Source organism: Balaenoptera acutorostrata, chromosome 3, assembly GCF_949987535.1.
Source record: "Balaenoptera acutorostrata chromosome 3, mBalAcu1.1, whole genome shotgun sequence".
NCBI classification, from domain to species: Eukaryota; Metazoa; Chordata; class Mammalia; order Artiodactyla; family Balaenopteridae; genus Balaenoptera; species Balaenoptera acutorostrata.
The window spans coordinates 183,270,172-183,296,154 of NC_080066.1; the positions used below are offsets into that span (position 1 = coordinate 183,270,172).

A 25,983-nucleotide genomic window follows, 5' to 3' on the forward strand; every position below is an offset into this window, starting at 1 on the left:
TAATTCTGACATCATATTTTTAACTTGAAAGAGCTCATCCCTGTTCTCTGAACAGCCCTTTTTCACATCATCCTCTTCTTGTTTCATAGGTACATTGAATCTAGGAGAACAACAGTTACAGGGGGAGGTGGCCTGTTTTCTTCTGCTCCCTGTAATAGCTCCCTGTCCTCTGAGTTTCTTCTGCCCGGGTTGGTGGTTTGGCCTCTGTGTTTCACACTGGAGACGTTCTCAGATTGGGGGCGGGGGCCGCTCTTGGTCTACACTGAAGAGTGGGGCACGCAGGGCTGGCTGAAGGCCCCATGTGCCAAGGGCAGCCTCACCAGTGGTCACGCTCTTTGTGGGGTGATCGGGCAGGTTTGGGTTGCTCTGCATTGGGCACCCCCCACTCTTAGTGTCTGTAGGCCTCTTCTCTGGGGCTGGCCTTTCTCCCCAGAAAGGACCCCTCCCCTCTCCTGCGCAGAAGGGGAGCTTAGCCAGGTTGCCACTGTTCTTGGTGCAGAGTGGGAAGAGGGGCTGGGGACTTCACTTTCTTTGGCTTAAACAACAGAAATGTATCGTCTCGCAATCTGGAGGCAAGAAGTTCAAAATGAAAGTGTCAGCAGGGCTGGTTCCCTCTGAGGGCTGCGAGGGAAGGGTCTCTTCCAGGCCTCTCTCCTTGGCTTGTAGACGGCCATCTTCTCCCTGTGTCTTCTCACATCATCTTCCTTCTGTGCGTGTTTCTGGGTCCAAGTATCCACTTTTTTTGGGGGGGCCATCCTAACCATTTTGAAGTGTACGGTTCAGTAGTGTTAAGTATATTTGCATTGTTGTGAAACCCATCTCCAGAACTTTTCCATCTTGCAAACCTGAAACTCTGTCCGCATTAAGCAGCACCTCGCCCTCGCCCAGCCCTGGCAGCCATCATTCCATGTTCTGACTCTACAGATCCGATGACCCTAGGTAACTCGTATGAGTGGGCTAAGACAGCGGTCCCCAGCCTTTTTGGCACAGGTACTGGTTTCATGGAAGACAATTTCTCCACCGACGGTGGGGCCGGGGCGGGGGATGGCTCAGGCGGTAATGAGAGCGATGGGGAGCGGCAAATGAAGCTTCGCTCGCTCACCCGCCGCTCACCTCCTGCTGCGCAGCCTGGTTGGCGGGGGTGGGGGGGGAGCCGGGGATCCCTGGACTAAACAATATTTGTGTTTTCTGTGACTGGCTTATTTCACTACACATATTGCAGCCTGTGCCAGAATGTCCTTCCTTTTTAAGGCTGGATAATATTCCATTGTGTGGATGGACCACATTAGGCTTATTCATTCATCCGTTGATGGACATTTGGGTTGCAGCCACTTCTTGGCTACGGTGAATAATGCTGCTATGAACATGAGTACAGAAATATCTCTTTGAGACTTGCTTTCAATTCCTTTGGATCTATACCCAGAAGTGGGATTGTTGGATCATATGGTAGTTCTATTTTTAATGTTTTGAGGAATGGGGACTGAGTTTGTCTCAATCCTCTCTCTATTTTTAGCATGGCGCCCTTCCCTGCCCCCCAAGGCTCTCCGGAGGGTGACCTCCTGGCTTCCCCCAGGGAGGCAGCGGGATGGCTCCCTGACTGGGCAGAGCAGGAGAGGCTCTGAGGGTCTTTCACGGACAGCCCGCCTGGGAAGTTCTCCCTGCGGGGAGGGTGCCTGCAGGGGTGCTGCCCGCTTCTGGTCTTTCCCTGTTAGTAACCGCTTTCCAGCCTCTGCCCCGACAGCCCTCCAACGCCCGTGCCTCACTGCCTGTTCCTGTGTCCCTATGGACGCCTGAGCGATATTTTTCGCCCTACGCCTCTTTATGGTCATTTTAGAGGGGCCTGGGGAGGAGGCTGACCTTTGGGTCCGCCTTTCTTGAGGCGGCCGCAGTCTTGCTGCCTGTTCTGGGGCCTCCCCCGAGTGTGGGCCAGCTCTGCCCAGCCAGGACCGGGCAGCAGCCGGAGGGCCACGGCCTCCGCGGTAATGGCCCCCAGCATGCAGGGGGGCGACCCGTGCACGGGAAGGCAGGGCAGGTGCTGGCCGGGGTGCCCAGGGGCCGAGCCGCCGGGCACGGCCACGGAAGGCCCCAGGACCAGAGGCTGAGGACCTGCCCGCCCGCCGGCACTGGGGAGGCCGAGCGCACCGCACTTTGGAAGCGGCCCCCTCCGCGTGGGGGGTGCAGAGGGTCGGCGGGTGCGGGAACCCCAGGCGCGACCGGCGCGGACCCCTGCCCTGTCCCCGCAGGTGTGCGAGCCGCAGGGGAGCAGGCCCCCGAGCCGCCGCCGGAACGTCTGCATAGACGAGCGCTGGCGGCCGGCCGCGCTGGGCGGCGGCGAGAGGCCGGGCCTCGCCGGGGCGACCCTCTCCTACAGGGTGCGCGGGGCGGGGTGCGCCGAGGGCCCGGTCCTGCCCCGCCCCGCCCCGCTAGCCCCGCCCCGCCCCGCTAGCCCCGCCCCGCTCGCCCCGCCCCCTGGCCCCGCCGTCCCCGCAGGACCTCGCGCAGATCGTGGCCCAGCTGGTGTCCGAGGACGTGGACAAGGACGTGCTCTTCCCGGGTCCACCGAGGTCCGCCGAGTCCGGCAGCGCCTTCCAAGGCTTCCTGGTCCGGAGCGCGCCTTTCTGGCGCAACGTGACTCTGGAGGCCCAGGCCTCGAGGTCGCCGCCCTCCCAAGAGACGACTCAGCCCCGCCTGTCTGCCTTCGGTGCCTTTCCTGTGGGTCCTGGGGAGGCGGCCTGCCAGGTCTGGGCGCACGGCCCCTGCGCCCTCCCCAGTGCCCACCAGACAGTCATGACCAGCCCAGGGATGAGAAAACAGGCCTGGGAGGGCGTCTGGCTGCCCTCTCCTCAGAACACTCACCCCTGAGGCCTTGGAGGCCACCTCCGGTTGGGGTGACTTGCCCCAGCCCAATCTCCAAGAGGCCACCTGGCGGGGCCTGAGGGACAGGGCAGAGTGGCCCTCCAAGATGGCCCTCTGGGCTGCCAGGAGAGGCTGCCCACAACCCCCAGGGGCCGTCATCCTGGGGACAAGCCACTGTGGGCGGCCTGGGAGGGGTGTGAGGCCTTGGCAGTCCCCCCTTTGGGGCCTGGTTCATGGACAGCCCCTTAGCTGGCCTGCGTGGAAGGCGTCTGGGCTGGGGAGCCTAGCCCCTTGGGGAATTGGGTGCCTGCCTGCAGGGGGCAGTGAGGTGGGACCAGCGATCTTCCAGGAGCGGGGAGGTTCTGGTCATGAACTGCTTGGTACTGGTGCCCGCCCAGCCCAGGAGCACTGGCTCTCCAGGAGGCCCCCAGGGGCACATGTAGCTCGGGGGTGATGCCGTGATGGGGAGAAGCCCAGAGCCTGCGGGAGCCAAGGAGGTTCCCAGCACAGAGGGAGGCTTCCTGGAGGAGGTGATGCCACCCGTCTCTGCACAGGGAGCTTGTAGCGGGACAGGGCCTGAGAAGGCAGGGTGGGGTAGCTGTGAGGAGCTGGCCCTGGCCTGCCACGGTGTCTGCCTATGCCCCGAGGTTGAGGGGTGGGCGGGTGGGTTCTGGGCTGGGGGTGACATGGGGCTGCATTTTGGGGAGACCAAGCTGGAGGGGAAGAGGAAGTGGGAGGAGGGGAAGAAGGGAGGTGATGATAGGCTCCCAGCCCGTGGGGCGGGTGGAAGGAGGGCAGCAGGTGCGGTGCCATCGCCTGGACTTGGTGACTGACAGGGGCTGACTGGGGGCAGTGTGTGTGGGTGGCCGTGAGGGAGGGGGGCTTTGGGCAAGATGAGGTGATCAACCCCCACCCCCAGGCCCAGGGTGAGGGCAACGCCTGGGTTTCTGCCTCCCTCCCAGAGCCAGCTGCTGCGGTGCTGCGACCCCACCTGCCCATCCTGGCCTCAGCGCAGGCCCCTCCTCCAGGAAGCCTTCCAAGATCATGCAGCTAGGCCCCCACCCTGTTCTCTCTGGGGTCCCCTGAGTATAATCTTGTTCCAGGCCTGTGCCTTTCTCAGGATCCCTAGACCCCTAGGGTTAGTGGCGGGCCGCAGGGATGTGGGGTGGAGGCTGGGGCTGGGGGAGGTGTCCTAAGACGTGGGGGAGAAGGGTGGAGGTGAGGGTTAGGCTGGGCCCTGGGGGACACCACGACTCCCTCCCCCTCCTTCTCAGGGACCCTGGTGAAGTGGGGAGTAGATGTCAAAGGCCAGAACCTGCTCTGGGCCAGGCTCCATGCTGGCCAGGAGGAGCCCCTCCCACGCTAAAGTGCCAACAGTTATGATAGAGGTGACAAGTGCTGTGGAGTTCTCTGCCCCAAGCGACCTTAAAGGACTCCATGTCCAGGGCCTCACTGGGCTCACCCTGCCAGGTCTCTTGGTCTCACTTAGAGTGTCTCATGAGGCCGCAGTTGGATGGGGTGGGTCCAGGATGCTGGGCTGGCCGGCCCTCTGTCCTGCGAGAGGGCCTCTCCTCTGCACCAGGTCTCCCCCACTGGGACCACCCAGCACTCCTCACCACATCAGCAGAAGTCGCGGGGCTCCCCTGGTGGAGCCCGTGGCCCGCTCCAGTAAGGCGTGGAGCCCCAGGACAGGTGACAGTGCTGGAGATGGTTTTGTTGTCACCCTGGGTGTGTTGGTTTCCTATCGCTGCCCTAACAAGTTACCGCAGACTTAGTGTCTTCACACAAATCCATGGACGCTAAGTTCTGTAGAAGTCTGAAACGGGTCTCGCTGGGCTGAGATCAGGGCATGGGCAGGGCTGCCTTCCCGCTGGGGGCACCAGCCTTCTCCAGCTCCTCGGGGCGCCGGCACGCCTTGGCTCGGGGCCCCGTCCTCCATCTTCAAAGCCAGCAGCGCAGCGCCTCCTCCTCCGCTTTTAAGGACCCTGTGATGATGATGAGGGGCCGCCTGGACACCCCAGGATGGTATTTTAAGGCCACATGGTTAGCAACCTCAACTTTCCCCTTGCCGCGTAACCCAGCACGGCCACAGGTTTGGGGTGAAGGTGTGACATCTCGGAGGGAGGGGCACCCTGGCATCGAGCGGCTGGAGGCTGGGGCCCGCGCAACATCCCAAGAGCAGAGGACGCGCCCCCCCGCCCCCAGCTGAGAATGACCGGGTCCCAACGTCACCAGTGACCCAGCTGGGAGCCCCTGGAAGAGAGGAGGGTCTAAGGGGGCCTGGGAACCCGGATGAGAGGAGGGGGTCACCCAGCAGACAGGTCAGACAGCACCACTCTGGTTAGGACACTGCCCCCGGTCACTGCTGACGGTGGGCATTGCAGTGTCCCTTTGCTCTGCTTCCCAACCGGGAGGTCCCTTCCTGAAGTCTAGGAGGAGCAATGCACCTCCCCAGACTCACAGGGACACCCCCGGGCAGGGGGTCTGCTTAGGTTCTCCTGTGGCAGAGAGGACGGCCACCTTCCCGTGTGGTCTCCCTTGTACCCCAGCACCCGCCTGTGCTCATGGATCAGGTGGGCTCAGAGCAGGAGCAGAGGCCACTCTGGACACCCCAAGCAGAACGGGGAGCCCCCCAGCCCAGCCCACAGGGCACGCCCCCCCCCCCCCGAGGGCTGGCAGGGAGCCTGGGAGGTGTGTGTAGTTCGTGCCCTACCGAGGGCCGCAGTCAGTCACTGCCCAGTGTTGCCGGTTGAAAAAAATGACTTCACTGGCTTTACAAGCACACTTGCTCACTATTCAGCGATCCAGCAATAGAGTTTAAAAATCTCGCCCACAATTTCATCATCGAGAGGACCGCTGTCGACATTAGGTGGAGGTTGTTCAGATATTTCTAAAGGCCTAGGCAGAGGCGAGAGGATATATGGAAATACAGAATAGGGACTTCCCTGGCTGTCCAGTGGTTAAGACTTAGCCTTTCAATGCAGAGGGTGTGGGTTCGATCCCTGGTCGGGGAGCTAAGATCCCACATACCTTGTGGCCAGAGAACCAAAACATAAAACAGAAGCAATATTGTTAACAAATTCAATAAAGACTTTAAAAATGGTCCACGTCAAAAAAAAATCTTAAAAAAAAAAAACAGAATAAGTGTAGAATTCTCCTTTCAAATTTTTAAAAATTTAATTTTAAGGGAAAACATGATCGCTGAAATTAGATGAACGCTCCTTCACCCCAAGTTTACAAGATTTTGCTAAGATTATTTTTAGAAATTACAACAAACATTGAGAGATGGGTGTCTCTGGGGTTTGGGTGGTGTGCGTCCATCCGATGCCGGGCTTTGAACGGTGACGTGTGCGGGCACCTCCCCGCTGGCCCCGGCCCACCTTGCAAAGTCACTCCCGTCTCCTGCGCGCCACGTGTCATAGCTGCATCCCACCGGGGGGCCGAGCTCACCGCCAGCACCTGCCCACTCAGTCTTTGTTTCAATTACATCTTTATTGGCTGTCTTAAAGGTCAGCTTTCACATTTTTAAAGAACTTTATTTCTCAGGTTCTTCTAGGTTTAAAAATGTTTTCCTGAGGCCTTTAAACTCGCATGAGAACTTGGCTGGGGCAGGATTCTTCAGTTTAGCTTTCTTACCCTCGCGATTTGCTCTTCAGGCTTTGAATGTTGTGGGAGAGAACAGGGCCAACTTGGGGTTTTGTCTTTGTATGTGACATGCTTTCTCTGAAAAACACTGCTAAGAATCCCTGAAGCTCAGTAAGCAGGCAAGGTGGGTCTCCGTGTGACTTGCACCCCACCGTGGTCCTGGAGGCTCCCAGGTGACTCCGGGGGAACGTTCTCGTAGTGAGTCTCTGAGAGTCTCTTCTAGCCGCGCACGGCCTCCGGCACCACGTGCCTTCCTCTGAGGCCGCTTGCCTCCACATCTGCTGCTGCTTCCCCCATCCCTCACCAGAGGTCAGCTCAGGTCACTCGGAGCTCTCCAGGCCCTGCACAAGGACGTGGCCCCGTCGAGTGGCCTCCGGGCCACTTCACCCACCATTGGACTCCCATGGGTCCCTCCTTCACCGATGTCCCAGCCTCTCCAGACAAACAGTGCCCCCACTATGATCACCCTGTCCCCTGACCCTCATCACTTTGTCTTCAAGGCCCGCAATGTCATGTTTATCACCTCTCCCCCGCTCCCCACTGGACCGCACAGCCTTCCCTGTTAGTCACCCGACATCCTGCCCCTCGCTGTTTCTTGTTCCAGCGACGGCATGATTTTGAGGAACTGTGTTTCCTCAGCTCTTAAACCTTGCTCTCATTCTGCTGTCCCGCCATCTACTCTCTGACTTCTGATTACCGATCTCACATTCTGTCAAGCTCCTAAGATTCCAGGGCTCCTGTGGAGTTGTCTTCTGCTTCTTCAGGTCTCTTCCGCTGCGCCTCACCCCCGCCCCCTGCTGTCCTTGCGGCCGTGGATGTGGCCGCACCTTCACACACCCTCCCGGCTCTCTCCGGAATGTCTACTTCCTCTGCTACTAAATGGATGAATTCCTAAGTCTTTTTTGCAAGGTGTCTCGGGTCTGTTGGCCTGCCGCTGAGCTGGTGTAAGGGCTGGGCATTGCATGCAATCCCCCTTTTTTGTTAGTCTGGAGAGGGGAAAGCAGTGTGGAAGCCAACGGAGGAGCGGGGGCTCTGTGCTGTCTCCCGAGGGTTTATTAGACGTCACTCTGCTTTGGGAGGGGAAGACCTGTTATCCCAGCGGCTTCCCTGAGACGCGGCCCGTGGCCTTGCTTCCGGTGGAGGTCAGCCCGGACTGCCGCTCACCCCCACGGCCCGTCCAGGGAGGAGAACAGCCCCCGCCCTTTGTTGCTTCTCCCCGCAGCTGCAGCTGGCAGGCGGGCGGCCCTGCGGAAAGCTGAAAGCCCTGCCTGGGCACTTATCGGTGGTTCTTAACTAACTTTATGGTCGACTTGTTAGGTGTAGGTGGAAGGGGACTTCATGCTGCAGCTTCGCTGTCCAGATGAGGAGATGCAGGCCACGAAGCTAGGACGGGGGCCTGGGGGGAGGGAGACCATTCCACCCCCAGCGCACCCCCTTGGGGAACCTGCCTAAATAGCCTCAGCCCTAAGCTCCTCCCTTGCAGCCGCCGTCAATCACGGCGGAGGTGCTCGGCAGGGGCCTCTCCTGAGCTCCACCCCTTCGCCACTCCCCTCCGTGTCTCGAAGGGATGTCCCTGAGTGGACAAGCAGTCACCCTGGGGCCCCGACACCTCCCTCCGCTGGCCTCCTAGCAGCCAGGTTGGTCCTGGCTCCCAGCGTGGCCGGGTACCCGCTTCTCTCCACCCAGGACTCCCCCTGCACCCACTGCTTTTCCTTGCGGGGTGCGCCCAGGCCACCGCGCTCCCCACCATCCTCGGACCTTAAGCTCACACTCGGTTGCAGGTTCTGCCGGGCCTGGGGAGGACAGGCAGGTGCCTCACCCACAGGGGCCCGTCAAGACTCGCTGTTCTGGGCACGCACCGCCCCCCGCCCCAGCAGCCGCGGGGTCTGGGCCGTGTCAGAGAGGCCTGCGGGGACCCCCGCTCTCAGGCGGGGCCTCGCAGAGGGTCCTCTGGGCACGGCCACGCGCCTCCCTTGGCCTTCTCCTCAGGCCACAGTCCGGGGAGGCAGCGCCCGCACGGAGGTGGGATGGGGGCGCCGCCGCTGTCCAGGCGGGCCGTGGGGCTGGGCCGTGGGGCAGGCACAAAGACCCCCGGCGTGAGCGGAGAGGGCCGGGCCGGGAGTCAAGAGGCCGCGGCTGGGCCGCTGCGCTTCAGGGAAGTGGGGGACTCGGAGGGGACCCTGCGACAGGAGGGAGGGTGGGAAAGAGGAGCGGGAAGCCCAGGAAGGACTCGGACCGGCGTGGACGGCTGGGGGGGGCCGCTGCGGGGAGGGGCGTGGGGAAGACCCCGGGGGCCGCGGGCGGGCGGCGGGGAGCGCGCGACCGCGGGTCGGTTAACGGCCCGCGCAGTGGGCGGTGGCGCCCGAGGCCCCTCCCTCCCCGCGGCCGCTCCTCCTCTTCCTCTCCCGCCCGCACCGCGGCCCTCGGTCCCTGCGCGGCCTCGGCGGCGGCGGCGGCGGCGGCGGCGGCAGCGGCGGCGGCGGCGGCGGCGGCGGCAGCAGCAGCGGCGGCGGCGGCGGCAGCAGCAGCGCGGCCCCTTTAAACCGCCCGCCCGCCCGCGCCCCCGCGCCTCGCGCCCGCGCGCCTCCATTTTCGCGGCCGCCCGCGCCGAGCCCCGCGCCCAGCCCGGCCCAGCCTGCGGCCTCCGCCGCCGCCGCCGGACATGGCCGCCAACATGTACAGGGTCGGAGGTAAGGCCACCGCCTGTCCGCCCGCCGCCGCCGCCGCCTTTATGCGCCGCGGGCCCGACCCTGCCACCCCGGGCCCCGCCGGCCCCCATCCCCCCAGTCCCCGCCGGGTCCCCATCCCCCCCTGGCCCCATTCCGCCCCCCATCTCTTCTCCCCTCCCTGCCTCGGTCCCAAACCGCCGCCCCGGGCCTCGCCATACCTCCGCCCGGGCCCCCTCTGCACCCCCTGCCCGGGTCCCCCGTCGTGTCCCTCCCTCCCCCATTTTCCCTTCTTCCCCTTCCCCTTCCCCTCCTCCGCCCGCCTCCCCATCGGCCCAGCCCCCCCATCGGCCCACTTCTGGTCCCCTCCCTCCGCCTCTGCACCCCTCCCCCACTGCAGGCCGTCCCGGCTGGGCCGTCCTTCCCCCTCCCCCGGCAGCGCTCACCCACTCTTCTGCACCCCACCCCATCTCCTTCCCCTCCCCCCCCTTTCTGAGCAGCCCGTTCCTCCACCGCCACCTCTGCCCCGGCCATGCTCATCCCAACCCGAAGTGACCCCTTGGGCCGGCCCTCACGAGCCGGTGCGGGTAGTGGCCGAGCGGCGCACCAGGGAGGCGGGGGCTCTGCCCACCTGTTGGGGGCCGACCGTGTAGTCTGTTGGGCCCTGGCAGAGGAACTGTGGAAGGCTCTGGAGTCGCAGAGCATCCTTCTGGGCCAGGGACCTGGCGGGAGCCCCCCACCCCGGAGCAGAGCAGGAGCACATGGTCGGGGGAGGGGGGTGCTGGCTGCCCTCCTGGGAGCGGGAGTTTGGGGGCCGCAGGGGTGTGGAGCGCCCACCGGGGCAGGCAGGGCTGGCTCGGGTGCTGGGGTGGAGAGTGGGTCCCCTCTGGGGTGGGGAGCCCCATGCGTGGGAGCCCAGGGGCGGCTGAGAGCTACCCCTTGGGCCGGGCGTGTGCTTGGGGGCTTCCCCTAGCAGGGTTCCCTCTCCCGGTCCTCAGCAGCCTGTGGTCACCCCGAGCATGCTTTTCTAAGACACCCCCAAACTTTTTGCTGCGTCCTGTTTCCCCAGCCCAGCAGGGAGGTGCTTTGCAAGGGTGCGGAAGAGGCAGATAGCCCCCTGGTTTAGGGGGCCGCTGAGCTGGCTGAGGCCCTGGGGGGCTTCCTTCCTGGGCTGTTCGTCCTCCCAGTTGGGCCCCAGGAAGCCGCCGGCTTTGGGCCTTGCCCCACTTCGTGGGGAGGGGGCTCCGGGAGGCTGTGCCGCGGGTTTTCCATGGGGTTCTGAGCCGGTCCTTCACGGGGAGGTGAGGTGCCCACCCTCTCTGAGACTTTGAGATGCTCACTTGCCCACCTTTGGTGGAGTGTGTCAGGGCTGAGGACGGTGCTGGCCTCGCTTTGCAAGTCTCCTCTGTCCTCAGTTTACCCTGTCGCTGGCCAGGTGACCCCGAGTGCCAAGCCAGCCTTGTGACCTTGGGTGTGCACCCCAACCTGTGCAGCGGGTCTGTGCAGCACCTGCCCGGCCGTCAGGCCCTTCCTTGCTCGCTCTGGCTCAGAGGTGGTCACGGGAACGGGGCCTGTACCCCGTGAAGCACAGGTCCCTGGCGGACACCTGTGGGGAGCGGGCAGCAGCGTAGGGGCCCCTCCGGGACAGGCCGGTCCATTTCCCAGCCTCGCCGCTCCAAGCGGGAGCCGGCCATCTGTGGATGGAGGTGGGAGGGTCACCCCCAGGACTGAGCCGCCTTCTCCGCCCTGGTAGCTCGGCCTCTGCCCCAGCCCAGCTGCGCAGCCCAGGGCTCCTGCCTCGCTGGCAGCTGCCCGTTCAGTGACCCCCGAACCCGTGCCCTCTTGGACCACCTTTCCGCAGTGCAGACCCCTCCTGGCCTCCTGCGCAGCCTGAGGCCCCTCTGGTCTGCCCACCCTCCAGCTCACCCGGTGCCCCCTTGGGTTTAGCCAGCCAGAAGCCCCTCGGCAGGTGTGGTCTTGCCTCCCATCCCAGGCGCTGGCCCTGCGGTCCCGTTGGCACGCTGAATAAACGAAGCAGTGTCCGCAGACCGGAGGCGCCCAGCTCCTGGCTGGAGGAGACACGGAGGCTGCAGGAGGAGGTGGCGGCGGCCGGGGGCTGGAGGCCCTCAGCTGGCCCCTGCTGCACCTTCACCCGCTGCCGGGCGCTTCTGCCAGCCCCCGCCTCGGTGGGCGGGGCCCCACTGTGCCTGCCTGTGGGGGCTGGTTCCAAGGGGAGCTGCCCCTGCCCCATCCAGGCCGTGGATGCCCCGATCGCCACTTGTGTCCACTCCTTGACATGTGGGCTTCGAGCCACCTATCTGGCTGCGAAATCAGCGGGGGCCTGGCCACCCTCAGACCTTCCCGTGCCTCAGTTTCCCCACGGTGTTGACCAGGATCTCTGTGTCCTGCGGTGCCTCCTCCAGGGGAGTGGTCTGCGTGTCCCCCCGAGGGTGTCCTGGAGGCCCTCCCAGGGCCTGTGTTGCAGGACCGCTTCCACTTAGACTCCCTCTTGGTCCCTGCAGTTCCGTCCCCAGTTTCTGTATGGAATCCCAAGGCGCTGTCCCATGGGTCTGCAAGGCCGGTGGTCCCGGTGGGCGGGGTGTTGGCAGGTTGGCATCCTGTCCTGAGGTGCTGCTTGCTCGGGGTTGGGGGGCGGTGTCTGGATTTCTCAGGGCCCAGACAGAGGAAGGTACGCCCCTCTCTTGCTGGGGTTTGGCCCTGCCTGGGCAGCCTGCTCCGGCCTGGGGAGCACTGCAGGAGCAGAGTCTGGGAAAGCCCCCTCCCCGCCGCCCCCGTTGTCTCCACTCAGGACGCTCTACCTTCTCCAAAGGTGCCAGACTCAGCCAGGAAAGTACAAGACGCCCGTTGAGTTTGGATTTCAGATAAACAATTTCTTAGTGTAAGTTTGTACCAAATATTGCGCGGGAGGGACATGCGCTAGAAAGTAGTTAGCGGAGTCCAGCGTTCTCTGGGTGTCCTGCATCCTACCTGGCAGGCCGTCCCGAGGCCCTGCCAGGATGTCTGGGCGGGGCGAAGGCACGGCTGCAGCTTTGTGCCAGCTGACCGGCTGGGCGGAGTGGGTCAGCCTGGGAGGGGACAGGGCCTGGTTCTTCCCCGGGAGGTGACCCAGCCTGGACAGAGGCTTGCTGTCGGCGGCGAGAGCAAACGTGGCGGAGGAGGCCTGGACGCGGGTGGCGGGCTCAGGGTCCACGACCCCTCTTTCTCTGGGGTCTGCGCTCTGCGTGGGGAGTGGGGGCACCTGGCCAGTCTTCTGGAGCGAGCCGTGGACTGAGGGCACCACGGGCGCCTCTTTTTGTCTCTGTGCAGAGACGTTCTGTCATGTTTCAGGACAGAAAGCGAAAACCAACAGCCGGGAGCCGCCCGATACCGTGGTCACTGTTTGGGGCGGTGGGTGTGTTTTTAATGGGCGGGCTGCAACCATCTCCCCTCAGGCCTCGTCTCTTTTTTTCTTCTGGCGTAAGAAATTAACGCCCATTCTCTTGGATAGTTGATTTTTAAAAATATATTTTGAAAAGGTGATAGGAACACCCTAGTCCTCCGGGCAGCTTGAAGCTTGACAGTGTCTCCGTTGCCCTTGCTGTTTTGTCTTTGTCATCTGTATGCTGTCCTGTTGTCAGAAATGCTTCTTTGTTTAATTTTAACTTCTGACTAGGTAAGACATCCACACGCGGGAAAATGCCAAACTTGTGCGGGGCCAGCAGGGACGCGCCGGGGCAGGCGGTGCTGTTCTCACGTGGCGGGGCGGGCACCCCTGCAGTCCGCAGTGGCCTTCCCAGGGCGTCCGGACGTGTGGACGTGGGTGCTGGACATGCGGGGCCCGAGGGGTGGCTTGGGTGAGGTCGGCACAGGGGCCCCTCCTCCCGGCTGCCTCCCGCTGAAGTTCGGGGCGGGGTGAGGGTGGTGAGGTCACCCCCCGTGACCCCCAGCTGCCTTCTCTCAAGAGTTTGATGTTCAACACAACGTCCTGTCCTCCTGCCTTCGGTCTCTCTGTCCGCCCTGCACCCCTGTCCCGTCTGTCTTCAGGGAGCAGGGGGCCCGTGTCCGATGGCAGCGGGCACAGCCTTCCCGGGGCTCTGGGGGCCCCTGTGTGGACGGACGAGGGTGCTGGTGCCGTCTCCACAGCCGGGGGGTCCAGGCCGACGTCGGGGTGCGGTTCCTGGGCAGGGCCTGGCGGGCGGGGCTGCCAGGGGTGGCCTCGGGGACGCTGCCCGTCGTCTCGCGCTGGCCAGGCCCCTGCGGCCTCCCCGCTCCCGGTCAGTGGGACGTGGGTTGGAGCTGTGCCTTCTCGTGGGGCGCCCGCTCTCCCGGCCCTGCAGCGCCCTGACCCTCTCCTGGCTGCGACTCGTGGGCTGCCTGAGGAGAGGGCCCTTCTGAGCAGCGGGTCTGCTCCGTGTCCCCTGCTTCAAACTGCTGAGTGGTTCCTGCGGTGGAGGGTCAACTCCCAGCACCTTCGGGGCCCCGTGACCCGGCCCCGCCCTTGGGTGGCCCCCCGCCGCCCCCTGACTGGGTCCTGGCCCTCTTGTCACTGCGCAGGGGTCCCAGCTGGGCACGGGCCCCTGAGACGGAGGCCCAGGTTCCTCTGGGTGACGCGTGTGACGGTGGTGACCGGAGGTGGGGGCTGCTTGCCTCGGGAGCGAGGGGCGTGGCTGCAGCACGCCCAGAGGGACCCCGCGCTCGGCACCCCTGGAGGGCAGGCCCGCCGCTTCCCAGAGGGCGGGGGTCCGGGCGGCCACACCGGCTCCCTGAGGGTCCATCTGTGGGCGTCGGGCAGAGTGGCCTCCTCGGGCTGCGCGGGCGGGGCTCCCCTGGGGGTCGCAGGAGGTCGCCTCTGAGAGGCGGCCGCACCCCGCGTGAGGGGACTGGGTCCAGCCCAGGGCCGTGGGGGGACGTGCTCCGGTGAGCTCAGCCGTGGGCACCGGCCGGGCTTTCCCTGGCGTGCGGGTGAGGACGGCTCTGTCCCTCCCTCTGTAGAGATGTGGGGGACCCTTCCTCTGTAGAGATGTGGGGGGCACCTGCCGTGCTCAGGCCTGGGGCCCGGCCTCTGGCGCCCACGTGACCGGCCGTCAGCCTCCACCCTGCGCTCCAGCCCCTGGAGGGAGGCCGGGCCCCGTGGTCGTCGGCCCCTTGCCCCTCCAGGCAGGGCCCGGCCTCCGTCCAGTGGGGTGTGTGCACGGGAGGCCTGGCTGGGGAGGTGGAGCCGCCGGGGCGAGGACAGAGGAGCAAGAGGGGGCCCGCGTGCAGGTGGCCTGGCTCTGGGCTCGGGGGGCCCAGGTGTAGCAGGTGAGAGCGGACATGGTCCTGCAGGGTCAGGGGTCTGGCTTCCTCCGGCGCCCCGCCGTTCCCGCTGCGGGCTCCCCGGCCCCAGGGCACCTGGTGGGAGTTGGTTCTGGAGGGATGCTGACGGCGGTCCGGCGGCAGGTGTGGCCTGGCCCTCCTGGGGTGTGCGCCCGTGTTCTCGTGGGGCCTCTGTCCCCGCTGGCGCCCCTCGCGCGGCCTCCTGGCTGCGACCACCGCGCTCGCTTGCTCAGCGGACACATCCTGTCCGGCCTCATCACTCCTCACGGATCGTCTCTGCGAATCCGCCATCTCCCTAAAGTTGATGTGTAACCGGTGGAGCCGCCGGCCTGTTGAGGACCATGCCGCTTGAATTTTTGAGCTTCTAGTTGGAGATTTCAGTGTTTCAAGTGCCCGCCAGCATAGCCATGAAGTGCGTCCAGTGTCCCTAAGCGCAGGGAGGCTACGGGCCCAACACTCATGAGTGGACGATACGATACGTACCGGATACGGTGTCTTTAAACAGATACTCACAGAGGACAGGTTATATGTCGATCTGCTGATGAATAGGTGGCCCGAGGCTGGCGGGACCCTGACCCTGGGCTCCCCCTGGGGCGATGGCTCAGTTCAGGATAGTTCGGTGTTAGTGGTGACATTAGGGAACATAATTACTGAGACAAACGGGAACGGCCTGTGTGTATTTTTTACATTTAAAGTTAGGTCTATTGAAGTATGCTTTTCAACACCCTTTTATGTGTGCGGTTCTTTGATTTGGGCCGACGCACACCGTTGTGTAACCGCCGCACACGCTTCCACGTGTGTGGTCCTAAACAGGCCAGGAGGGGGAGGCGGTTAGACTGCTTCCACGGCCCACGAGTGTGCCTCTTGCCTTCTGTAGTCAGCCCGCCTGCCCCCCACGCCAGCCCTGGCAGCCCTGATCTGTCCCTGTTGCTGCAGATGCCCTTTACAGGGTGTCATGCAGCACGCTGGCTTCCTTCATGGGGTGCAGTGCGTTCAGAACTTGTCCCCGTGTCGGTGGCTCATCCTCTGCTTGCTGAATAGGTTCCGTCGAATGGAGGTACCGAGGTATATTCAGCAGCGAAGGGACACTGGGGTCGGCTTGGTCCCTTCAGGCTGCTGTAACAAGGCATGAGCCACTGGGGGCTGGTTAACGACAGATGCCAACTTCTTGCACTTCTGGAGGCTGCAGGTCCCAGGTCAAGGCTCCAGCAGCCTCGATGTCTGGGGAGCTCTGTAGGGTCTCCTGTAAGAGCACTAATCCCACTCCGGGCCCCACCTAAGCACCTCCCAAAGGCCCTGCCTCCAGATACCATGGCTTTGGGGTTAGGATTTCAGCGTGACTTTTGGAAGGACCTGACGTTCAGATCACAGCTGGGCCATTTCCAGGGATTTTTTTATATATAATTTTTTAAAAAAATTATTTATTTTTGACAGCGTTGGGTCTTTGTTGCTGCGCGTGGGCTTTCTTTAGTTGCGGCGAGCGGAGCTACTCTTTGTTGCGGTGCACGGGCTTCTCATTGCCGTGGCTTCTCTTGTTGCGGAGCACGGGCTCTAGGCACGCGGGCTTCAGTAGTTGTGGCACGTGGGCTCAGTAGTTGTGGCTCCCGGGCTCTAGAGCGCAGGCTCAGTAGTTGTGGCACACAGGCTTAGTTGCTCCGCGGCATGTGGGATTCTCCCGGACCAGGGCTCGAACCCGTGTCCCCTGCATTGGCAGGAGGATTCTTAACCACTGCGCCACCAGGGAAGCCCCTATTTCCAGTTTTGGTGGTTGAGTGCAGCCGACCGTGAGCACCTGTGCTCAGCTTTGAGTGTGAACGTATGTTCTTATGGGTGTTTGTCGTGGGTGAAAGTGCCCAGGGGTGGGGTGGCCCGGCGGAGTCGCCTGTCCGCAGTGCAGCCTCATTACTCCGCTGTGCCCCCGGCAGCGACGCTGAGGGTCCCGGGTCCTCTGCACAGGAGTCTGACTGGCACACAGGGCGTCTCACTAGACTTCTGATGCACGTTTCCCTAAGCATCCGTGCTGCTGGCCATCTTTCCGCGTGTTTGTTTGCCATCCCTGTGCCTTTGGTCAGGCGTCTGGACAAATCCTTTGCCGGTTTTTAAAATTGGAAAGAAGCTTACTGTTGAGTTGTGAGAGTTTCTTTTATATTCTGGATTTCAGTTCTTTACGAGATATGTATTTTGCAAAGTTTCTCTTTTTTTTTTTTTTAGTGAAGCTTTTTTTTTAATAAATTTATTTATTTATTTATTTTTGGCTGTGTTGGGTCTTCGTTTCTGTGCGAGGGCTTTCTCCAGTTTTGGCGAGCGGGGGCCACTCTTCATCGCGGTGCGCGGGCCTCTCACTGCCGCGGCCTCTCCCATTGCGGAGCACAGGCTCCAGACGCGCAGGCTCAGTAGTTGTGGCTCACCGGCCCAGCCGCTCTGCGGCATGTGGGATCTTCCCAGACCAGGGCTCGAACCCATGTCCCCGGCATTCGCAGGCAGATTCTCAACCACTGCGCCACTAGGGAAGCCCCGCAAAGTTTCTCTTTTATAAGAGAAGTGTATGAAGTCTGCCTACCCCAAGGTCACAAAGATTTTATCCTGTTTTCTTGTAGAATTTTTATAGTTCCAGGCTTTACTTGCAAGTGCATGACCCATTCTGAGTCCGTTTTTGTGTGTGTGGCGGAGGTGATGGTTCTCGGTCCTTCCCCTTTTGCGTGTGAACGTCCAGTTGTCCATCTCCACCTGTTAACGTCTTGACCGCCCCTGCATCTGCAGGCACCTTGGTCGAACCCATTCGCCGTGCTTCCCTTTGTTCCTCCTCTCTTTTCCATTGATGCGGCCATGCTTTTGCCAATCCACGCCGTCCGGATTACTGTAACTTCACGGCAAATCTGGCTCAGGTGGGAATCCTCCAACTTCTGTCCTTTTTCTTTTTTCTTTTTCTTTTTGGTCGTGCCATGCAGCTTGCGGGATCTTAGTTCCCTGGCCAGGGATTGAACTGGGCCCTCGGCAGTGAGAGTGCAGGGTCCTAACCACTGGACTGCCAGGGAATTCCCTGACTTTGTCCTTTTTCCAAATTGTTTAGCCTATTCTGGTGTCTCGGATTTCCCATGTAAAGTGTAGGATTGGCTTATTGGTTTCTACAGAAAGAAAATTGTGGCGTCTTGATTGGGATCACGTTGAAACTATGGTTGAGATCAGTTTGGGGGAAGATTGGCATCTTCGCCAGGATCGAGTCCTCTGCTACAGGGCCTGGCAGGCTGCGGCCCACTGCCTGTTCTCGTGTGACTCATGAGCTAAGAATGGTTCCTACATTTTTAAATGGTTGAGGAAAAAAGAAATCAAAAGAAGAATAGGACACATGAAAATTCCATGAAATTCAAATCTCAGTGCCCATAAATAAAGTCGTGTTGGAACGAGCCGTGCTTGTGCGTTTGCGTGTGTCCTCTGGCTGCTTTGGGGCCTCAGTGTGGTCGAGCGGTGGTGAGGTCACCTCACTGGCTCACCCGCCCACCTGCGGTGCCGTCTTTGCGAATCACACCCACGTGTCGTAACTCACCGGCTCGGAGCCCTGTCTGCGTCCCCGTCCCCGCCGAGCGAGCAGGGCACCCGGGCTTGGGAGGTGGTGGCTTTAGGGGCGTGAGCGCTGTGCCGAAGGGACGCAGCGTGCGTGGGTGCAGCCGCAGGGCTCCTTCACGGAACTTCGCGAACCGGACAAGAGCCTCCAACAGAGTCTGCTCGCTGATCGGCCGGGCAGGCGAAGCCGGTTACTGGTGGTGACGTCATTCAGTCGTGTCGGTGGCGGCTGGCCGAGGAGCAGCCTTTGGGAGGCTGGTTGCCCAGGCTGAGGGGCTGGGAGTGGGCGCGGGGTGCGCGGGATGGCTCCCCGCGAGGAGACCGGCCTGTGTGAAGAGTCTGCCTGGACCAGGCACAGCCGAGATGTTCAAAGAAGTGGGGAAAGCGCCAACCTCGTGCCGACTGAAGTGGGCTCTACTAGGACGCTGTGTCCACCCGGCCGGGCTCAGGGCGGCCAGGGAGCCGGGGGGGACGTCGTTTCCGGCGTGGCTGCCAGGGCGTTGCGGGACAGGTCAGCCTGGATCGGAGCCCTCCCAGCGCAGCAGCGTCCAGTCCGTGAGGCCTGATGGCGCGGAGAGGCGAGGGGCTGGCGTCCTGCTCGTTGCGCTGGCTCATCCATCCTCTCCTGTCCTTGGACATCGGGGTTCCTGGTGCTCAGCCTTTGGACTCCGGTTCTCAGGCCTTTGGACTCAGGCTGATTCTCACCACTGGCTCCTGGTCCCCAGCTTGCAGACGGCAGATCGTCTGACCTCTCAGCCTCCGTACCCACGTGAGCTGATTCGTAGGACAAACTGCTATATGCGCCAACAGAATTTGGTGTATGGAGCAGAACAGGGCTTGGCTGGACACCTGGACAAAGCTTGTTAACACATCAGGTGCCTGAAGCCCGTTGTCCGTCGGGCTGCTTGTCAACGGGCGTTTTGTGCAAAATGTTGAGTCTCGTGCTTCACCCAACCTGTTGTGTCAACAGTGAGCTGCACTTGACCTCGAGGAGTTAGCCATCATCAGTTCTGTGAATTTTTATCAGAAGTGGAAGCTGAGGACTTCCTGGTGGTGCAGTGGTTAAGAATCCGCCTGCCAGTGCAGGGGACACGGGTTCGAGCCCTGAGCCAGGAAGATCCCACGTGCCGCGGAGCAACTAAGCCCAACTAAGCACTGTAACTGCTGAGCCCGTGTGCTGCAACTACTGAAGCCCACACGCCTAGGTTTAGACTGTGCTCCACAGTAAGAGAAGCCACCGCTCGCCGCAACTAGAGAAAGCCTGTGCGCAGCAGTGAAGACCCAACACAGCCAAAAAAAAAAAAAAAGGTGGAAGCTGAATATCTTGACTTGCCCTACCGTGCAGCAGCTTGAGGGCGTAACAGTGGTTAAATTTTACTGTGATTTCTTAAACTCGGGGCAGAAATTAGAATTTTTCAGAATGAGAAGAACCACTCTCAACCACGAGTACCAAACACTGAGTGCCTTTGGAAATTAGTTTTTGCTGCATACTTGATAATGGTCCTTTATGAATTCATCTGAAAATTACATGAAATGGCACTTACTGCAAACTTATACTGTGGTACATTCATTTTGGTGACGACTGACGTTGTTTGAATCACAGACTGCTTTATACAGTTTCTTACTGTCAGATGTTAAAACGAGAAATGGGCTCTCCATTCTGACCCAGATTTGCATCGGGCATGTTCTCTGAGTTCAGACCACAGTCCCCGCAGTGTGTTTTGGGCCGCAGTGCAAGTGCGAAGGAGGTTTCTGTGTTTCGGAAGCCACTTAGCTGCCTTGAGGAGCTGCCCCAGCATCTGTACTGTGTCACCTGCTGCAGTTCTGGGTCAGCAAAGCCGTCACACTCATGGCTAAGTTTAGTGCAACAAAAGGATATACACCAGAATCAGCAAAGGTGAAAAGGTCAAGGCTTCCAGCTGGCCTCTCCCAGGGCCACAGATGGTGAGACCACACGCAACTCGGTGTCCAGGGTGTGTATCCAGGTTGGTCACGTAGCCATGGCTAACCATCAGCGTGGCTGGCCTTCGTGTCCAGCCCTCCGGAGGTTAGGTTGACCTCTGGCCCACCGCAGATCACAATGTCGGCGTGGTCTGTGTGGCCCATGCCCCCAGGTGGGCAGACTCCCATCAGGCAGGACCCTCCAGGGGCTTTGGGGCGACCTCCCAGGAGCAGGTCCGGGGTCGCACCTTCCTTGGGACGTGCAGGGTGTGGACGACCCGGGCCTGCTGGGTTCACCCTTCACTGCACAAAGGCTGAAAGGGAAAGGTCGAGAGAAATCTCAGGGAGTCCAGAATGAGTGTGCTCAATTAAAATTTCACACTTGCAGATGGATATCGTTGTATGGGTACTTTTTGTGCGGAAAGACATAGAGGCCGTGTCATGGCTCGGCATTAACAGGGACGTTGCGATGGGTTTTCACGATCCAGAACATGAACTTGAGCCCCGATGAAGCAAATTGTCCTCCCCCAAAACAGAATTCCTTAGTAGACCAGGATTATCACAAAAAAAGTATACTCAATTTTTATTGTTTTAATTTTAATTTCATTGGCAAAATGTTTGTGGAAATGTATTATGTTAATACCTAAGTGATATCTTTAGTTTAGCTTCTTGTCGTGCGAAGCCTGAAGTATTTACTCTCTGGCCCTGTACCGAAAAAGGTTGATGGTCTGTGTTTTGATCCATGATATCTTATGTTACGATTTATTTAGATTTTGTTGGTTTTTCTCAGTAGCGTTTTGTAGTTTTCAGCATACAGATCTTTGCACAGAGCTTTTGATCTTTAAAGATCTGTAGATTATTAAATTAATACTTCAGTACTTGTGAGCTATTGTAAATGGTACTTTTAGTACACTATTTTTGTATCCTATGAGCTTGCTAAACCCTCACTCATTAGTTTTTCTTTTTTAAGTGAAAGCAGGTTTATGGAGAGAGCAGCACATGCTATAGGCAGAATGCAGTCCATCTCAAGGCAAGAGCGGCCCCTCACTCATTAGTTTTTGTTTTGTTTTGGTTTTGTTTTTAACATAGGGAGAAGCTCTTTTTTTTAAAGTATTTTATTTTTATTTATTTATTTATGGCTGTGTTGGGTCTTCGTTTCCGTGCGAGGGCTTTCTCCAGTTGCGGCAGGTGGGGGCCACTCCTCATCGCGGTGCGCGGGCCTCTCACTATTGCGGCCTCTCTTGTTGCGGAGCACAGGCTCCAGACGCGCAGGCTCAGCAATTGTGGCTCACGGGCCCAGCTGCTCCGCGGCATGTGGGATCTTCCCAGACCAGGGCTCGAACCCGTGTCCCCTGCATTGGCAGGCAGACCCTCAACCACTGCGCCACCGGGGAAGCCCTCACTCATTAGTTTTAATAGCTTTTTGTAAACTCTGGGAATTTCTCTGTGGACAGTCATGTCCCCTGCATTTAGAGAGTTTTCTCTCTTCCTTTCCAGTCTGTACGCCTTTCATGTATTTATTTTTTCTCCTCGTGGCCCCGACTAGGACCTGTGGCTGAGTCGCAGTGCAGTGGATCGACTCCCGTGCCCCCTTCCCGGCTTTAGGGGAGGGCGCCGTGTTTTCATCAGTAAACATGACTTCACTGTAGGTTTTTGGTAAATGCCTGCTAGCAGGCGAGGAAGTTCCCTTGAATTCCTAGTTTGCGTCAGAGGTTTTTTGTTTTTTTTGTTTTTTAACAAATTTATTTATTTGTTTTTATTTTTGGCTGCGTTGGGTCTTTGTTGCGGTGCACGGGCTTCTCATTGCGGTGGATTCTCTTGTGGAGCACACGCTCTAGGCGCGTGGGCTTCGGTAGTTGTGGCACGTGGGCTCAGTAGTTGTGGCTCACGGGCTCTTGAGCGCAGACTCAGTAGTTGTGGCTCACAGGCTCTCGAGCGCAGGCTCAGTAGTTGTGGCTCACGGGCTTAGTTGCTCCGCGGCATGTGGGATCTTCCCAGACCAGGGCTCAAACCCGTGTCCCCTGCATTGGCAGGCGGATTCTCAAGCACTGCGCCGCCATGGCAGCCCCTGCGTCAGAGTTTTTATCAGGAATTGTGTAGGTTTCGTCAGCTCCTCTGCATCTATTCAGATGGTTTTTCTTCTTTATTCCCCTGCTGTGATTTCGACGTGTCCCCAGGTGACTCCCAGTGGTCGAGGGGCGTTGTCCCCTTGCTGGGCTGCCAGCTTCCGTGCGCAGAGGTTGTGCTGAGACGCTGGGCTCCGAGTTGGTGAGGGGCACTGCTCTGTGGTCTCTCGCGGTGTCCGGCCTCCTGAGCCCCCGGAGCTCCCTGCTGTAGTGCTTTCTGGGGGAGTTCGTGTCGACTGTGTTCAGCCTCCCTTCCGGCTTCGGTACGATTCACCAGCGAAGCCGTCTGGGCCGGGCAGGGGCAGGGGGTCCTCCTTTCCCTTCGTCCTCTGTCGGGCAGGCGGCTGCCTGTGCGCGCGTCTCCTTCGCGGGCGTGGGGGCGGCTCGCGTCTCCCCGCTGCTCCCTCTCTCCCCCTCCTGCCTCTGTCTTTGTTCCCCACCTACCGAAGCACGAGTTACAGGCGGTGAAGCCCACTCCTCGGGAGCGCAGGGCAGCTGCCGGCAGGTGTGTAACTGCCGCCCGGGCACGAGACGCCCCGCGTCCAGGGCACCTTTCCTGGCGCTGCCGGGACTCTGTCGCTGGACGCAGACCTGCTGTCTGCCTGTCTGCCACCCCCTACCCTCCCGGGGGAGCGTTTGGGTGGTTTCCAGTTCCTGACACGCAGGCGTAATTATTTCAGGTTTAATTTGCTCTTTATCTAGTTTCTTAGAACGAAAGCTTGGATGATTGATTTCTATAAAAACTGCTTAGTTGAGATAAAACCTGCACGTGATAAAACCCGCCCGTCTGCAGTGTACGGTCCCGTGAGGGGCAGCGTGGCCGCGGTCGCCCTGAAACAAGCTCGTGCCGGCCAGCCCCTCCCGCAGGCCTCTCTTTGTCCAGCCAGCCTCGGGCACATCCCTCCCGCGATCCCTCTGGGGTCTTCACCTCCGTCCGGGGGCACCTGGGCCGTGTGCACGTGCAGGCCTCAGCAGACTCCAGCCGGGACAGCCCCCTGGTCAGCCGTCCCTGCGGGGCTGGTCTCGCGGCTGTCCGGGGCTTTCCCGGGTGGGCCCCCTGGCCTCCTGCTGGGGGCCTCCCTGAGCCAGAGCCCCGCTCGCCCTTGGGGGCGTTGGGGAAACGGAGAGCACGTGTAGTTTTTCTGTGAGGGGAGCCTGTGCTGACCTGAGGTCTGGAGGACCCGGCAGGGGCGGCAGCACCCTCAGGACCCCGCTCCCCTGGGCCCCCGACCTTGTCCCGCCCCGGCGAGCTCTGTGTCTCCTCCACCCGGGAAGCCCCGGCCTCCGTTCAGCTCTTTTGTCTTTGGAGGAGAGGTGGTGGGACGCCGGGGGATGTGCATGGGGGGATGTCCGGGGTCTGGCAGCCTCCATGCCGACGTGGTCTCTGGGGCCGGCGGTAGCAGTGCCTGTGACCGTCCTTCCCACCCTGGTGGTACCGCCCTTGGGGTCCCCTCCGGGCCGGCTGCAGCCCCCCAGCCCCCCGCCTGAGCCTGGCCCCCGCCCGCCACCACAGATGCAGCCAGGCCGCGGGCGAGCGGGGGGCCGGCTCCCCGGCTGGCGGACTCGCGAGGCTGACGCGCTCTCGCCCGTTTGCAGACTACGTCTACTTCGAGAACTCGTCCAGCAACCCGTACCTGATCCGGAGGATCGAGGAGCTCAACAAGGTAGCGTGTGGCCCCGTCCCTGCTGGGGGGCGGGGGTGCCCCTCCCTGGAGAGCCCATCCCTGAGGGTCCCTGGTAGGGGTTGGGAGAGGGTCTGGGTTGGCTGGCTCCAGCCGAGGAGTGAAGGAAGCCGCCTGGGCGCCCACAGCCCGAAGGTCCCCTGCCCGTCTCCCTCCTCTCTCGCTCCACGTCTGCCGAGCGTCCTGGGCAGGCGCTTATGAGTGGATTAGGGGACGGGGCCCCCGGAGCCCTCCTGGGCCTGGTGGGGCGCGTTGGGCATGGGCTCGCAGGTTCGGAATGGCCTCTTTGGTCAGAGGAGTGGGTGCTGTCCCCTGCGGACCCCCCCAGCCTGGTGGGGGAGCCCCCCCACCTCTCCTGCCGTCCTCCTAGTTGGAGGCGTTGGCGGGGGCACTGGGGGAGAGGGCATCCGTGTGACCCTCCTCCGAGGCCACGGCTCTGGCCACGGCGGTGCCCGGTCAGCAGGGCCCTTGGCTCTGCCGCTTCTCTCTTCCCTGGTTCCTGCAGAAGGGCGGCTGTGGACCCCCACCCTGGGGCAGCCCCCGTCCCGGAAGCACTGTTGTCACCCGTGTTGGTGAGGGGCCACCTTGCCGTGCCTCCACGTGGCCGGCAGGGGAGGATCTGCTTCCCTGGACCTCAGGCCTTGGGGCGGTGCAGCCGATTCTCGGGACCAGGCGGGGTGGGGCGGGAAGGTCAGGGTGCCGGTCCCCCAAGGATCAGACTAGCCGTGGCGGCACCCCGACCCTGCGGCCGTGCCTGCCGGGACCGGGAGATGGGCGGCGTGCCCGTGCCCCGAAGCCCCGGCCCCGGCCTGAGCGTGTCGGCCTGGCTGGAGTGACCGGGGCTGGGGGCGGTGGCCGGATGTCCCGTGAGGCCACCACACCGCTGGAACCGGTGCGCTGGCGGGCGCCTCCCCCGAGCCCTGCTCACTGCCCGCTGGAGCCGTAGGGTGGGAGGGTGCGGCCCGTGCCCGCTGCTGCGATGGGAGCAGACGTCTGTGTCCCCCCCCCCACCCCGTGCGGATCACTGGGGGCGCGGCTGGGGGCCAGGCCTCTGCGTGGAGTCGTCCTGGCAGGCGGGGCCATGGCGGCCAGCGGTCGCAGGGTGGCCACGGTGCCCTCACTCTGGCCGCGACACACCACGCGTGTGAGGGAGAGGCAGTTCTGCCCCGTGAGGGTGGGCGCGAGCGTGGGCGCCAGGAAGCTCTGCCTGGTGGGGTAATGGAAAGGGGCCAGCGTGGGTCCAAAGCACCGGAGAGCACGGATGTCTGCTGTGGCCCTCGGGGTCCTCGGAGCCCTGCACTCCTGCCGGCCTCCCTCCCGCCCCACGGGGCACGGGGCCTCCGTCCCGGCTGGAGAGGTGGGCGCGGCCCAGGCGATTGTAGTTCAGGCAGGGGCTGAAACCGGGTCAGTTCGAGGGCTCTCCCCTGGCGGCCCCAGGATGCCGGGCAGCCTCGTGTGCAGAGGAAGGTGGAGTGGTGGGTGCTCTGGGGGGAGATCTGAGCCGCTGGCGTCGCGTCCCAGCAGAGCGCCTGCTCTCAGCCTGCGACCTGGACGGAGCAGGGAGGACGGCTTCCACCGTGAGATCCATCGAAACAGACCGAGGAGAGAGCAGATGAGGGCGCAGAGGAAAACTGAGGCCAGACGAGCCAGGGGCACCCTCCGAGAGGCATGGCGGCCGCTGTACTGGGGAGACTCAGGAGTGAGAAGAAGCTCCTGGAAGTTATTAGCAGAAACTGGGATGAAAACACAGAGAGAGAAAACTCAGAAAAGTAGAGAGTCCTCCAACGGCCCAATGGCCAGTTAGTAGGAATCAGAGGCGACGAGGGCCCTGCAAGCAGAGGAGTGGCCTGAGAAAATGCCCCCACCCCGAGGTCCTCCAGAGCCACAGCCCCATCCAGCCCCCGGGACAGCGGGCGCCCCAGCGGAGGGCACCCTGCGGGCCACTGGCCAGTCCCCACGCCGCCCAGCCGGAGCAGCGGGGGGCGGCGCGGGGTCCTGGCAGGGCCCTGGAGCGGACCCTGGAGTGAGCACTGAGGGGTCGGGAGGAAGGGGGGCGTGGAGACCAGGGCAGGGGGGCGAGGGGTTGCTCCCGCACTTTGTCTCTTTTCTGTAAATGAAAACAAGTCTAAAACGAGTTTTCTTGACGAAGCTGCAGCCGCTGGGTCTGCGTCCCTGTGGGGCTTGCTGCCC

The 25,983-nt window shown here is 61.8% G+C and overlaps 1 protein-coding gene across 2 annotated transcripts in view; it reads left to right on the top strand.

The window, feature by feature from the left end:
• The first annotated feature begins 9,016 nt into the window (after nucleotides 1-9,016).
• Nucleotides 9,017-25,983, top strand: part of MTA1 (metastasis associated 1) — a 39,097-nt gene continuing 22,130 nt past the window's right edge. For both annotated transcript variants that reach the window (XM_057543165.1, XM_057543166.1), the window contains exons 1-2: nucleotides 9,017-9,191; nucleotides 23,708-23,775. In XM_057543165.1, the coding sequence (XP_057399148.1) occupies nucleotides 9,164-9,191; nucleotides 23,708-23,775 (96 nt within the window). In that variant the 5' untranslated portion in view covers nucleotides 9,017-9,163. The remainder of the gene's footprint in view (nucleotides 9,192-23,707; nucleotides 23,776-25,983) is intronic.